Source organism: Eubalaena glacialis, chromosome 4, assembly GCF_028564815.1.
Source record: "Eubalaena glacialis isolate mEubGla1 chromosome 4, mEubGla1.1.hap2.+ XY, whole genome shotgun sequence".
In the NCBI taxonomy this organism is placed as follows: Eukaryota; Metazoa; Chordata; class Mammalia; order Artiodactyla; family Balaenidae; genus Eubalaena; species Eubalaena glacialis.
The window spans coordinates 131,044,854-131,059,328 of NC_083719.1; the positions used below are offsets into that span (position 1 = coordinate 131,044,854).

The 14,475-nt window shown below is 36.4% G+C and overlaps 1 protein-coding gene across 2 annotated transcripts in view; it reads right to left on the minus strand.

Annotated features, from left to right (window-relative positions):
- Positions 1-303: 303 nt before the first annotated feature.
- The window catches only part of FAM114A2 (family with sequence similarity 114 member A2), a 37,560-nt gene continuing 23,388 nt past the window's right edge, over positions 304-14,475 (minus strand). For both annotated transcript variants that reach the window (XM_061188363.1, XM_061188364.1), the window contains exons 12-14: positions 13,238-13,310; positions 3,926-3,979; positions 304-1,658 (exon numbers count right to left, since the gene is read on the minus strand). In XM_061188363.1, the coding sequence (XP_061044346.1) occupies positions 1,557-1,658; positions 3,926-3,979; positions 13,238-13,310 (229 nt within the window). In that variant the 3' untranslated portion in view covers positions 304-1,556. The remainder of the gene's footprint in view (positions 1,659-3,925; positions 3,980-13,237; positions 13,311-14,475) is intronic.

Below are 14,475 nucleotides of genomic sequence, written 5' to 3' on the forward strand. Positions count from 1 at the left end.
AAATTACAGAATTACTCGCTTTGGGAAGGGTGAAATGTTTCTATAAAAAGAAATATTCAAAAACTTTTCTCATCATGTTAGAACAGAATATAAGCAGAGTAACATTTTAGTGATGTTGGTGTATCTTTTTAGTCCAAATCTACTTATTTTCCTCCTTGCTAACAAACTGCCCCCTACCCCAAATAAGGTGATCACATAGAAATAGTCTTGATATCAACCTGTTATAGGTTCGCTTTGCTATTTCTGTGGTCTGAGAAGATATCAGGGCTCACATTTGCAAAAGTAAATAAAAGGATCAACTGACACGATTATTATATTTTATTTAAAGGTTTTAAAAGATAAGGGGCAGAGCTCACAAAAATTACCTGAATCATTAAAAACCACAAAGTTGGAGAACTTTTTTTTAAGAGTGGATACCAAAATAGCTTTTAGGAAGAAGATAACCTATAAGTCTTTTAAATTGTTGAAGAAAGCAAAAGAAGGCTTAAGATATGAAAGATAAAAGTTATATTTATAAACATGCTAAAGAATACATTAAAAGAAACAAAAAAGAATGAGGAAAAATAAACTGTCTTAATCCTGTTATACATGAACATCGTTTCTATGGGACTCTACAGTCCACTTCAACAATATTCAAACAACAAAATCCCCATCACTGAAAGAGCTTCAACACTCCTTTGGAGTTGGCTATTACAGAATTTATCCTGCATATAGGGTATGCATGAAAAACATCCTGGAGACTCAGAATATCTGCAAACATGAAACTGTTTCTCTAAATTGCACTTATTGGTCTTGAATCCCGTAAAGGGGGGTCAACTACAACTTGAAGCTTGTCATCTTGCAGTGGGAAAGCAATTTGAAGCCAAAGGGAACTTTGCTATATAGTTCATTCATGTGGCTCTAAGTATATTCTATAAGCTTCTCCTCAATGCCAAATATCTACTGAGAATTAAAGAGGAGATGAAACTTTCTAACCAATTCTAAGAATTCATGTAATAAAGAGTTTGTATCATTTTAATCATTAATCATTACAGAGTTTATATATACTCAGTTTTCTTAAAGCCATAGATTTTATTATAGAGAGGAGAAAGAAAATGGCATTAATAGATCAAGCACATGAATTCCAGAATACTGAATTCCTTTTCCTCTTCCTTAACAACCAATTACATCCATGGACTGCAAAATTACAGCCACTGCAAAATTTTTAGTGTTTTGCATCTTGTCAAAGAAAGACCAATATTTTTGCTTGAGTGTCCCCTTAACCTTATGAGCTATTATTTTTTAACTTTCTATAAAATTTCTTTTCAAATAATTTATTAATTATAACAACTGGGAAGAGCAGTGTGAGGACCTGAATACTTCAGCCAAGCAGTGAAGGCAACAAACTTCCTTAAACCTGCTCTCCTGCCTGGATTTTTATATACTAAAATAACCTTTCTCTCTCACTTCTCCAGGGGTACCCAGAAGAGAGTGGCATTTCTTGGCCATCACAAGTCTCAGGTAGAATCTTCTCTGTTCTTCTTCAGTGTTCTAACAAAGGCCTCTGGACCTCTAGCTCATGCCTCTGGTAATTCAGTCTTGTTCTCAATAAGAGAGATCTCCAGCACAGGTAAAAGTAGCTGAAAGGCATCCTGAATGTAGGAAGCACTGTTTGATGCCTATAAGGATAAGGATTGAAAAATAAGAAAAAGAAAATATTGCAGTCACTTAAAAGAAAATATAAGACAACAAAAAAACAAATTAATTTTAACAATCTAACTGAAGCTGTAGCCTGGCAAATAAGAATACAGACTTAACCATTTCACTAAACTTATAGGGGAAAGAATGATCTAGCTCTTAAAACGATATGACAGCACCAAAAAAGAATGTCACCATTTTTGTCCAACTTGCCCATTAGAATGATAGCCATTCTTTGGCATCTTGCTCAAATTCGGCATTCAAAGCTTATTTATTCCTTGATTGAATGGGTAGATCCTGTCACAGCATTTTAGTCAATTACTCAAAGAGGATTTCAGAAGGCTATGAATCCTACATCAATAGGATTTCTAGTCCATTGTGATTGTTCTTCTTCCATGGACTCAACATAATCAGTGAACATGCGACAGGTGCTCACAAAGATAAACAAGGAATACTGCTTTTAAAGATGATAAAGTACAGATATGTTTCTGTCTACTACAAGAGACATATGAAAAACTTGGAATCATTATGCTCAGAGTTTGCCAGACTTCATTTATATCTGACAAGTTCTGACTTTCCAGAAGAATAAGAGTTCATTACATTAAAACAAAAATGTATAATTTCAAGGACAAGAGTGTTTCAAATCTGTAAGCAAGAACAACCAACTCAGAATAGCAAAAGGGTATCCATATCAAGTGAGTTTACCTTTTTTTGATTTATCAATGGCAAGAACCCTTATTTAAACTTCAGTGTGACGTTTGATACCAAATTTTGCAGCCAAAAGAGACCTCACAGCACATCTAGTTAAATCTCTTATTTTGTATATAAAGATAACAAGATTGCCAAGAAGGTAAACGCCTGGTCCATGGTCATAGTGCAAATCGGGGGACACCTAGGACAGGACTGGGCTCCTGGTTTGCAAACTTCTTTCATCTCTACCACTCTGCCATCTACTAAATCATAAACTTATTTTTTTAAAATTGCTTAAGTGATCAGAATAACTTCCCTGACTATTAAAGGAAAACTATGCAGTTAAGGAATGAAAGGCATTTCTTCATCAGTAATTTTAAAAGAATCTAAAACTAAAGAAGTAACACTCTAGTGGCAAAAATATTTCTTTCAATTCATATTTAAAACCTAACTGATTATCAAATATATTTTCTCCCCTCAGACTTAGATAAATATGTTTTAAACAAATCATCAAACATCTAAATTTTTGCACAATTAATTTACAAGATAGAGTTCTTTTTTTTTTTAATCTTTCACTTTTTCTGCCTTCTGTGGTTTTCTCTTTTTTTAAATATAAATTTATTTATTTATTTATTTATTTATTTTTGGCTGCGTTGGGTCTTCATTGCTGTGCGCGGGCTTTCTCTAGTTGCGGCGAGCAGGGGCTACTCTTCATTGCAGTGTGCGGGCTTCTCATGGTGGTGGCTTTCCTTGTTGTGGAACATGGGCTCTAGGCACACAGGCTTCAGTTGTTGTGGCACACAGGCTCAGCAATTGTGGCTCACGGGCTCTAGAGCACAGCTCAGTAGTTGTGGCGCACAGGCTTAGTTGCTCTGCTTCCCGGACCAGGGCTCGAACCCATGTCCCCTGCATTGGACCAGGGCTCAGACCTGTGTCCCCTGCATTGGCAGGTGGATTCGTAGCCACTGCGCCACCAAGGAAGTCCCAAGATAGAGTTCTTAAATCATGGAATCCAGAAAGCATCATACATGGCAGCAATATAATCCATCCATGGACTTAAACCACCTACCTTCTTAAATCTAATGAACTGACACGGATTATGTAAACACAGGTAGCTTTCTGACATAATAAAGCAAATTTCTGGGCAGGGAAATGACAAACTGTTTTGTTTTCTTCTGTTTTGTTTTGTAACTAATCTCCTCTGCATAAACCTTAGTCCTTTAAGGAGCAGTGCTAGCCTATCTGTAATTTTCAGCACATCATGTTTACTAGCTAGTCTCCAGAAGATGTTTCATTAATGAGAATTGTCCGTTAATTACAAAGGGGTAGTACTAAGTAATGACAACCTACTGCTTCTTCCTCTGCACTTTACCTGGCACCTTCATCTTTATGGTTTGTAATTAATGAACAGGAAATACGATAAAATATACACCATTTTGGTCATATCTGCATGAACACGGCTAAACTAGTGGAAAAAACAAAAAATAAAAACTTAAAGAGTTATTAATACATAATGCCCTAGAAGTTAGAGACTTAAAAAACAATTAGTACTACTAACCTCTAGAAATACTGCAGTGATTAATGGATTAAGGACGTCTGCCTTTTCCTTGACCTAGAACAAAGGATCATGTGTTAAGCGAGCATAGCACATTAAAAAAACAATAGGTAAAATATGATGGTTGGTTCAAGATGGCAGAGTAGAAGGACATGCTCTCACTCCCTCTTGCGAGAGCACCAGAATCACAACTAACTGCTGAACAATCATCAACAGGAATACACTGGGACTCACCAAAAAAGATACCCCACATCCAAAGACAAAGGAGAAGCCACAATGAGACAGTAGGAGGGGCGCAATCACAATAAAATCAAATCCCATAACTGCTGGGTGGGTGACTCACAAACCAGAGAACACGTAACCACAGAAGTCCACCCACTGGAGTGAAGGTTCTGAGCCCCACGACAGGCTTCCCAACCTGGGAGTCCAGCAACGGGAAGAGGAATTCCTCGAGAATCACAGTTTGAAGGCTAGCGGAATTTGATTGCAGGACTTTGACAGGACTGGGGGAAACAGAGACTCCACTCTTGAAGGGCAGACACAAAGTAGTGTGCGCATCAGGACCCAGGGGAAGGAGCAGTTACCCCATAGGAGACTGAACCAGACCTACCTGCTAGTGTTGGAGGGTCCCCTGCAGAGACGGGGGTGGCTGTGTCTCACCATGAGGACAAAGACACTGGCAGCAGAAGTTCTGGGAAGTACTCCTTGGCGTGAGCCCTCCCAGAGCCCGCCATTAGTCCACCAAAGAGCCCGGGTAGGCTCCAGTGTTGGGTCGCCTCAGGCCAAACAACCAACAGGGAGGGAACCCAGTCCCACCCATCAGCAGACAAGTGGATTAACGTTTTACTGAGCTCTGCCCACCAGAGCAACAGCCAGCTCTACCCATGACCAGTCCCTCCCATCAAGAAACTTGCACAAGCCTCTTAGATAGCCTCATCCACCAGAGGGCAGACAGCAGAAGCAAGAAGAACTACCATCCTGCAGCCTGTGGAACAAAAACCACATTCACAGAAAGATAGACAAGATGAAAAGTCAGAGGGCTATGTACCAGATGAAGGAACAAGATAAAACCCCAGAAGAACAACTAAATGAAGTGGAGATAGGCAACCTTCCAGAAAAAGAATTCAGAATAATGATAGTGAAGATGATCCAGGACCTCGGAAAAAGAATGGAGGCAAAGATAGGGAAGATGCAAGAAATGTTTAACAAAGACCTAGAAGAATTAAAGAACAAACAAACAGAGGTGAACAATATAATAACTGAAATGAAAAATACACTAGAAGGAATCAATAGCAGAATAACTGAGGCAGAAGAATGAATAAGTGACCTGGAAGACAGAATGGTGGAATTCACTGCTGTGGAACAGAATAAAGAAAAAATGAAAAGAAATGAAGACAGCCTAAGAGACCTCTGGGACAACATTAAAAGCAACAACACTCACATTATAGGGGTCCCAGAAGGAGAAGAGAGAGAGAAAGGACCAGAGAAAATATTTTAAGAAATTATAGTTGAAAACTTCCCTAACATGGGAAAGGAAATAGCCACCCAAGTCCAGGAAGTGCAGAGAGTTCCATACAGGATAAATCCAAGGAGAAACACGCCGAGACACATAGTAATCAAATGGGCAAAAAATAAAGACAAAGAAAAATTATTGAAAGCAGCAAGGGAAAAACGAAAAGTAACATACAAGGGAATTCCCATAACGTTAGCAGCTGATTTCTCAGCAGAAACTCTACAAGCCAGAAGGGAGTGGCATGATATACTTAAAGTGATGAAAGGGAAGAACCTACAACCAAGATTACTCTACCCGGCAAAGATCTCATTCAGATTCGATGGAGAAATCAAAAGCTTTACAGACAAGCAAAAGCTAAGAGAATTCAGCACCACCAAACCAGCTCTACAACAAATGCTAAAGGAACTTCTCTAAGTGGGAAACACAAGAGAAGAAAAGGACCTACAAAAACAAACCCAAAACAATTAAGAAAATGGTAATAGGAACATACATATTGATAATTACCTTAAATGTGTGAATGGATTAAATGCTCCAAACAAAAGACACAGGCTGGCTGAATGGATACAAAAACAAGACCCATATATATGCTGTCTACAAGAGACCCACTTCAGACCTAGGGACACATACAGACTGAAAGTGAGGGCATGGAAAAAGATATTCCCTGCAAATGGAAATCAAAAGAAAGCTAGAGTAGCGATACTCATATCAGATAAAACTGACTTTAAAATACAGAATGTTACAAGAGACAAGGGAGGACACTACAGAATGATCAAGGGATCAATCCAAGAAGAAGATATAACAATTATAAATATATATGCACCCAACATAGGAGCATCTCAATACATAAGGCAACTTCTAACAGCTATAAAGGAGAAAATCAACAGTAACACAGTAATAGTGGGGGACTTTAACACCTCACTTACACCAATGGACAGATCATCCAAACAGAAAATTAATAAGGAAACACAAGCTTTAAATGATACAAGAGACCAAATAGATTTAATTGATATTTATAGGACATTCATTCCTAAAACAGCAGATTACACTTTCTTCTCAAGTGTGCATGGAACATTCTCCAGGATAGATCACATCTTGGGTCACAAATCAAGCCTCAGTAAATTTAAGAAAATTGAAATCATATCAAGCATCTTTTCTGACCACAACGCTATGAGATTAGAAATCAATTACAGGGAAAAAAACGTAAAAAACAAAAACACATGGAGGCTGAACAATACGTTACTAAATAACCAAGAGATCACTGGAGAAATCAAAGAGGAAATCAAAAAACACCTAGAGACAAATGACAATGAAAACACGACAATCCAAAACCTATGGGATGCAGCAAAAGTAGTTCTAAGAGGGAAGTTTATAGCAATACAAGCCTACCTCAAGAAACAAGAAAAATCTCAAGTAAATAATCTAACCTTACACCTAAAGGAACTAGAGAAAGAAGAACAAACAAAACCCAAAGTTAGCAGAAGGAAAGAAACCATAAAGATCAGAGCAGAAATAAATGAAATAGAAACAAAAACAATAGCAAAGATCAATAAAACTAAAAGCTGGTTCTTTGAGAAGATGAACAAAATTGATAAACATTAGTCAGACTCATCAAGAAAAAGAGGGAGAGGACTCAAATCAATAAACTTAGAAATGAAAAAGGAGAAGTTACAACAGACACCGCACAAATACAAAGCATCCTAAGAGACTACTACAAGCAACTCTATGCCAATAAAATGGACAACCTGGAAGAAATGGACAAATTCTTAGAAAGGTATAACCTTCCAAGACTGAACCAGGAGGAAATAGAAAATATGAACAGACCAATCAGAAGTAATGAAATTGAAACTGTGATTAAAAATCTTCCAACAGGGCTACCCTGGTGGCGCAGTGGTTGAGAATCTGCCTGCTAATGCAGGGGACACGGGTTCGAGCCCTGGTCTGGGAAGATCCCACATGCTGTGGAGCAACTGGGTCCGTGAGCCACAACTACTGAGCCTGCGCGTCTGGAGCCTGTGCTCCGCAACAAGAGAGGCCACGATAGTGAGAGGCCCACGCACCGCGATGAAGAGTGGCCCCCGCCTGCCACAACTGGAGAAAGCCCTCCCACAGAAACGAAGACCCAACACAGCCAAAAATAAATAAATAAATAAATAAATAAAAATTAAAAATCTTCCAACAAACAAAAGTCCAGGACCAGATGGCTTCACAGGTGAATTCTATCAAACATTTAGAGAAGAGCTAACACCCATCCTTCTCAAACTCTTCCAAAAAATTGCAGAGGAAGGAACACTCCCAAACTCATTCTATGAGGCCACCATCACCCTGATACCAAAACCAGACAAAGATACTACAAAAAAAGAAAATTATAGATCAATATCACTCATGAATATAGATGCAAAAATCCTCAACAAAATACTAGCAAACAGAATCCAACAACACATTAAAAAGATCATACACCATGATCAAGTGGGATTTATCCCAGGGATGCAAGGATTCTTCAATATATGCAAATCAATCAATGTAATATACTATATTAACAAACTGAAGAATAAAAACCAAATGATCATCTCAACAGATGCAGAAAAAGCTTTTCACAAAATTCAACACCCATTTATGACAAAAACTCTCCAGAAAGTGGGCATAGAGGGAACCTACCTCAACATAATAAAGGCCATATATGACAAACCCACAGCAAACATCATTCTCAATGGAGAAAAACTGAAAGCATTTTCTCTAAGATCAGGAACAAGACAAGGATGTCCACTCTCGCCACTATTATTCAACATAGTTTTGGAAGTCCTAGCCACAGCAATCAGAGAAGAAAAAGAAATAAAAGGAATACAAATTGGAAAAGAAGAAGTAAAATGGTCACTGTTTGCAGATGACGTGATACTATACATAGAGAATCCTAAAGATGCCACCAGAAAACTACTAGAGCTAATCAATCAATTTGGTAAAGTTGCAGGATACAAAATTAATGCACAGAAATCTCTTACATTTCTATACACTAATGATGAAGAATCTGAAAGAAAATTAAGGAAACACTCCCATTTACCATTGCAACAAAAAGAATAAAATACCTAGGAATAAACCTACCTAGGGAGACAAAAGACCTGTATGCAGAAAACTATAAGACAATGATGAAAGAAATTAAAGATGATACAAACAGATGGAGAGGTATACCATGTTCTTGGACTGGAAGAATCAATATTGTGAAAATGCCTATACTACCCAAAACAATCTACAGATTCAATGTAATCCCTATCAAATTAGCAATGGCAGTTTTTACAGAACTAGAACAAAAAATCTTAAAATTTGTATGGAGACACAAAAGACCCCGAATAGCCAAAGCAGTCTTGAGGAAAAAAATCGCAGCGGGGGGAATCAGGCTCCCTGACTTCAGACTCTACTATGAAGCTACAGTAATCAAGACAATATGGTACTGGCACAAAAACAGAAATATAGATCAATGGAACAGGATAGAAAGCCCAGAGACAAACCCACGCACCTATGGTCAACTAATCTATGACAAAGGAGGCAAGGATATACAATGGAGAAAAGACAGTCTCTTCAATGGTGGGAAAACTGGACAGCTACATGTAAAAGAATGAAATTAGAACACTCCTTAACACCATACACAAAAATAAACTCAAAATGGATTAGAGACCTGAATGTAAGACCGGACACTATAATACTCTTAGAGGAAAACATAGAAAGAACACTCTTTGACATAAATCACAGCAAGATCTTTTTTGATCCACCTCCTAGAGTAATGGAAATAAAAACAAAAATAAACAAATGGGACCTAAAGAAACTTAAAAGCTTTTGCAAAGAAAACTACAAACAAGACGAAAAGACAACCCTCAGAATGGGAGAAAATATTTGCAAATGAATCAATGGACAAAGGATTAATCTCCAAAATATATAAACAGCTCATGTAGGTCAATATTAAAAAAAAAACAACCCAATCCAAAAATGGGCAGAAGACCTAAATAGACATTTCTCCAAAGAAGACATACAGATGGCAAAGAAGCACATGAAAAGCTGCTCAATATCACTGATTATTAGAGAAATGCAAATCAAAACTACAATGACGTTATCATCTCACACCAGTTAGAATGGGCATCATCAGAAAATCTACAAACAACAAATGCTGGAGAGGGTGTGGAGAAAAGGGAACCCTCTTGCACTGTTGGTGGGAATGTAAATTGATACAGCCACTATGCAGAACAGTATGGAGGTTCCTTAAAAAACTAAAAATAGAATTACCATATGACCCAGCAATCCCATTACTGGGCATATACCCAGGAAAACTATAATTCAAAAAGATACATGCACCCCAATGTTCATTGCAGCACTATTTACAATAGCCAGGTCATGGAAGCAACCTAAGTGCCCATCGACAGACGAATGGATAAAGAAGATGTGGTATATATATATATACACACACACAATGGAGTATTACTCAGCCATAAAAAGGTACGAAATTGGGTCATTTGTAAAGACGTGGTTGAATCTAGAGACTGTCATACAGAGTGAAGTAAGTCAGAAAGAGAAAAACAAATATCGTATATTAACGCATATATGTGGAACCTAGAAAAATGGTACAGATGAACCAGTTTGTAGGGCAGAAATTGAGACACAGATGTAGAGAACAAACGTATGGACACCAAGGGGGGAAAGCGGCAGTGGGTGGGGGGGGGGTGTGATGAACTGGGAGATTGGGATTGACATATATACACTAATATGTATAAAATGGATAACTAATAAGAACCTGCTGTATAAAAAAATAAGTTAAATAGAATTCAAAAATTCAAAAAAAAATAAAGTATGATCCCACTTTGAAACACACCCACACACACCCAAATATAAATATAAGCATAGACAAAGTCTGGATCAGACTCAGGAACGGCTTTAAATTTCGTTCTTTATTTCCTTCTATCCAAATTGAGAATGTATGCCTTTGTAGTTTTTACTGACTTTAAAAAGTATATTCATTTTGGAAGGGAGATAGAAATGGTATATTTGACCACAAAAACTTTAGAAAAATTTTAAAACAAAATATACAGATATGAAACATGCGCTCAAAATACTCAACTGGTTTTTAAGATGGGCTGTTTGGAAAATGTGGAAACAAATAATGCAAATTTAATACTCCCATGTGTTAGCACCTTAGAGTTGACTTGCTGGGTTAAAGTATCTTTATGAAACACATGGAAAACTTTAGCCACTGAAGATTAACTTCAGGAAACCCAGAAGCTCTTTTAAAGAAAATACTAAGAGGAAAAGAGAAGCTATATCATAGAATTATCCCTTATAGGAAAAATCTAAACTCAAAGTGAGAAGAATTAATTTGGGCCATGCTCTTAACTAAAATAAATTTAAGGGCCCAGAATAACTTTGCTGCCACACTGACTCTTACACACTTAACTACGAGCTGATTTTTTTTTAATTGAGGTATAATTGACATACAACACTATACTAATTGCATATGTACAACCTAATGATCGCTATCTGCATACATGGCAAAATGATGATAAGACTAGTCAACATCCATCACTATACAGAGTGAAATAATTTTTTTTCTCATGATGACAACTTTTAAGATCTACTCTCTTAGCAACTTTCAAATATGCAATACAGTATTATTAACTATAGGTATCATGCTGTACATGACATCCCCAATGCTGTACATGCTGTACATTATTTATTTTATAACTGGAAGTTTGTACCTTTTGATCCCCTTCACCCATTTCACCCAGCCCCCACCCTTTGCCTCTGGCAACCACCTATCTGTTCTCTGTATGTATGAGTTTGGTGTACTACAAAGTGATTTTTATTTGTCCATTTAAAATGCCCTTGATTTTAAGCCAATTCATGATTACTGATGTCTGAATTGTCTTCCATAGTTCACACACCTTCAGTAAATTTTTACAATTCCTTAAAACAAAACAAAAAAACTTTAGCTTTAATTACAACTCTCCTACTGGCTGGCAACTGCAAAATATGAGAGTTGACATAGTCTAAGTAAGGCGCTGCCCCTTAAAACTAGAATCCAACTTTGGGATTTTTATCTTATCAAGGTTTACATTCTCAGTACAGGTCTCGAGAGAGAGCAGCACAAAATATACTGAAGACTGTATAAAAAAGAACAACAATGAGTTGCAAAATTCAGTTAGACATAGACAAACTGATCCTAAAATTCATATGGAAATGCATAGGGCCCCAGATAGACAAAAAAATCTTGAAAAAGAAGAACAAAGTTGGAAGACTTACACTTCTTGATTTCAAAACTTACTACAAAGCTACAGAAATCAAGACAGTATGGCACTGGCACAGGATACACACAGATCAATGGAACTGAAATAAGAGTCCACAAACAAATCCCTATGACTATGGTCAATTGATTTTAGACAAAAAGGGCCAAGACAATTCAACAAGGGGAAACTTTTCAACAAATGGTGCTGGGACAACTGGATATCCACATGCAAAAAAAAATGTTGGGCCCTTACCTCACACCATACACAAAAATTAACTCAAAATATATAACAGACATAAACAGCTGCAACATAAAACTCTTAGGAAAAAACATGAGTAAATCCTCATGATCTTGGGTGAGGCAATGATTCTTTAGATACAATACCAAAAGAACAAGTGATAAAAGAGAATATTGACAAGTTGGACTCTATCACTATTCACTATCAAGAAAGTGAAAGGACCACCCATGGACTGGGAGAAAATATGTGCATATCATATATCTGGTAAGGAACTTGTATCCAGAGAAAATAAAGAACTTCTATAACTCAATAATAAATAGTAAATAATAAAAAGACAAATAATTAAAATCAGAATAAATAATAAAATAAACAACCCAATTTATAAAATAATAAGAAAAAGACAACCCAATTTAAAAATAGGCAAAGGACTGGAAAAGACATTTCTCTAAAGAAGACATACAAATGGCTAACAAGCACATGGAAAGATGCTCAACATCATTAGCCATCAGGGAAATGCAAATAAAACCCATAATGAGATAACACTTCATACCTACTAGGTCTGGTAAAATTTTAAAAAACAAAAACAAAAACACAAAAACAGACAATAGCAAGTGTCAACAAGGATGCGGAGAAACTGGAACCCTCATACATTGCTGGCAGGGATGTAAAATGGTGCAACTACTTTGGAAAACAGTCTGACAGTTCCTTAATGGTCCATATTACCCATATGACCCAGAAATTCCACTCCTAGCTATCCACCCAAGAGAAATAAAAACATACATGCATGCTCATAGTAACATTATTCATTACAACCGAAAAGAGTAAACAACCCAAATGTCTATCAACTGATGAATAGATAAATGTCATATATATCCATATGATAGAATGTTATCAGGTAATAAAAGGAAATACTGATACAATGTGGATGAACGTCAAAAACATTATGCTAAGTGAAAGAAAGCAGACACAAAATACCATAATATTGTATGATCCCATTTATATTAGATGTCCAGAATAGGCAAATCTATAGACAGAAAGTAGATTAGTGTTGCTTAAGGCTAGAAGAATGTGGAGGGCAAGAGAATGGTAAGTGACTGCCAATGGTATGAGGTTTTCTGGGAGATGATGAAAACGATCTAAAATTAGATTTTGGTGACTGTTGCATGGCTCTGTAAATATATTAAAAACCATTGAAATGTACACTTAAATGGGCAAATTTTATGACATGTAAACTATATCTTAATAAAGCTATTCTAAAAACAAAACAAAACAGACATTAGCCCAATAAAAATCATGAATTCTTACCCCAGCAGTTGTTAGGCAGGTGGTGAACTCTTTAGACAGAGAGGACAACTCTTTACACAACACAACTGTCATCCTAGGAAAGAAGGGAAAAAAGGAGAGTTCTTTTTCTTTTCTCTTTTTCTTTCTTTTATTTTTTTCTCTCTTTTTTTTTCATAAAGCTACTATCAGAAGAAAACAAATCACTCCTGGTACTCAATGTAAAAGAAGGCAGCTTTTAAAGCCACTAAACACGCCTAAATCAACTACATATTTGGGGAGCCATGCTATAGGAAGAGAAGGTTCAGTCCTTAGAGAAATACTTATCTACAAAATTCTCTAGAAAATACTATGCTTTCAAATTAAATCAAAGGAAATAACTAAGATACATTTTAAGGAGACAAGGTAGTACTTAAAAGATCCTACATTCCATTTAGAAATATAGTTAAATTAAATATTTATTCATTCATTCATTTGACAAATACTTACAGAAAGGCTTCTATGTACCAGGTACTTCTGAGCACTGGGGATATATTAGTAAACAAGCAAAGCACCAGCTTTCATGAATACTAACTTACTTGCTGATTAACAGGGATACTATAAATATAGAAAGAGATGGATGTTTGTATATGTTTATAGTTATATATGTATACATTTATACACACACAAAAGTATACATATATTTATATATATAATATGTACTAGATGGTGATATGAAAGCAAGTAAAGAATTCGAAAATGTAACAGGGAAATGCAAATCAAAGCCACATGAGGCAGCAACATGGATGGACCTACAGATTGTCATACTGAGTGAAGTAAGTCAGACACAGAATGACAAATATCATATAATATCGCTTATATGTGGAATCTTAAAAAAAAAAAGAGTATAAATGAACTTATTTACAAAACAGAAGTAGAGTCATGGAGGTAGAAAACAAACTTATGGTTACCAGGGGATGTGGGGCGGGGGGGGTGGTGAGGGATAAATTGGGAGGTTGGGACTGACGTATACACACTACTATATATAAAATAGATAACTAATAATAACCTGCTCTATAGCACAGGGAACTCTACTCAATACTCTGCGATAGCCTACATGGGAAAAGAATCTCCAAAAAAAAAAGTGGATGTATGTATATGTATAACTGATTTACTTTGCTGTACACCTGAAACTAGCACAACATTGTAAATCAACTATACACCAATAAAAATTTAAAAAACAAACAAAAAAACACACAATGAGATATCATCTCACACCTGTC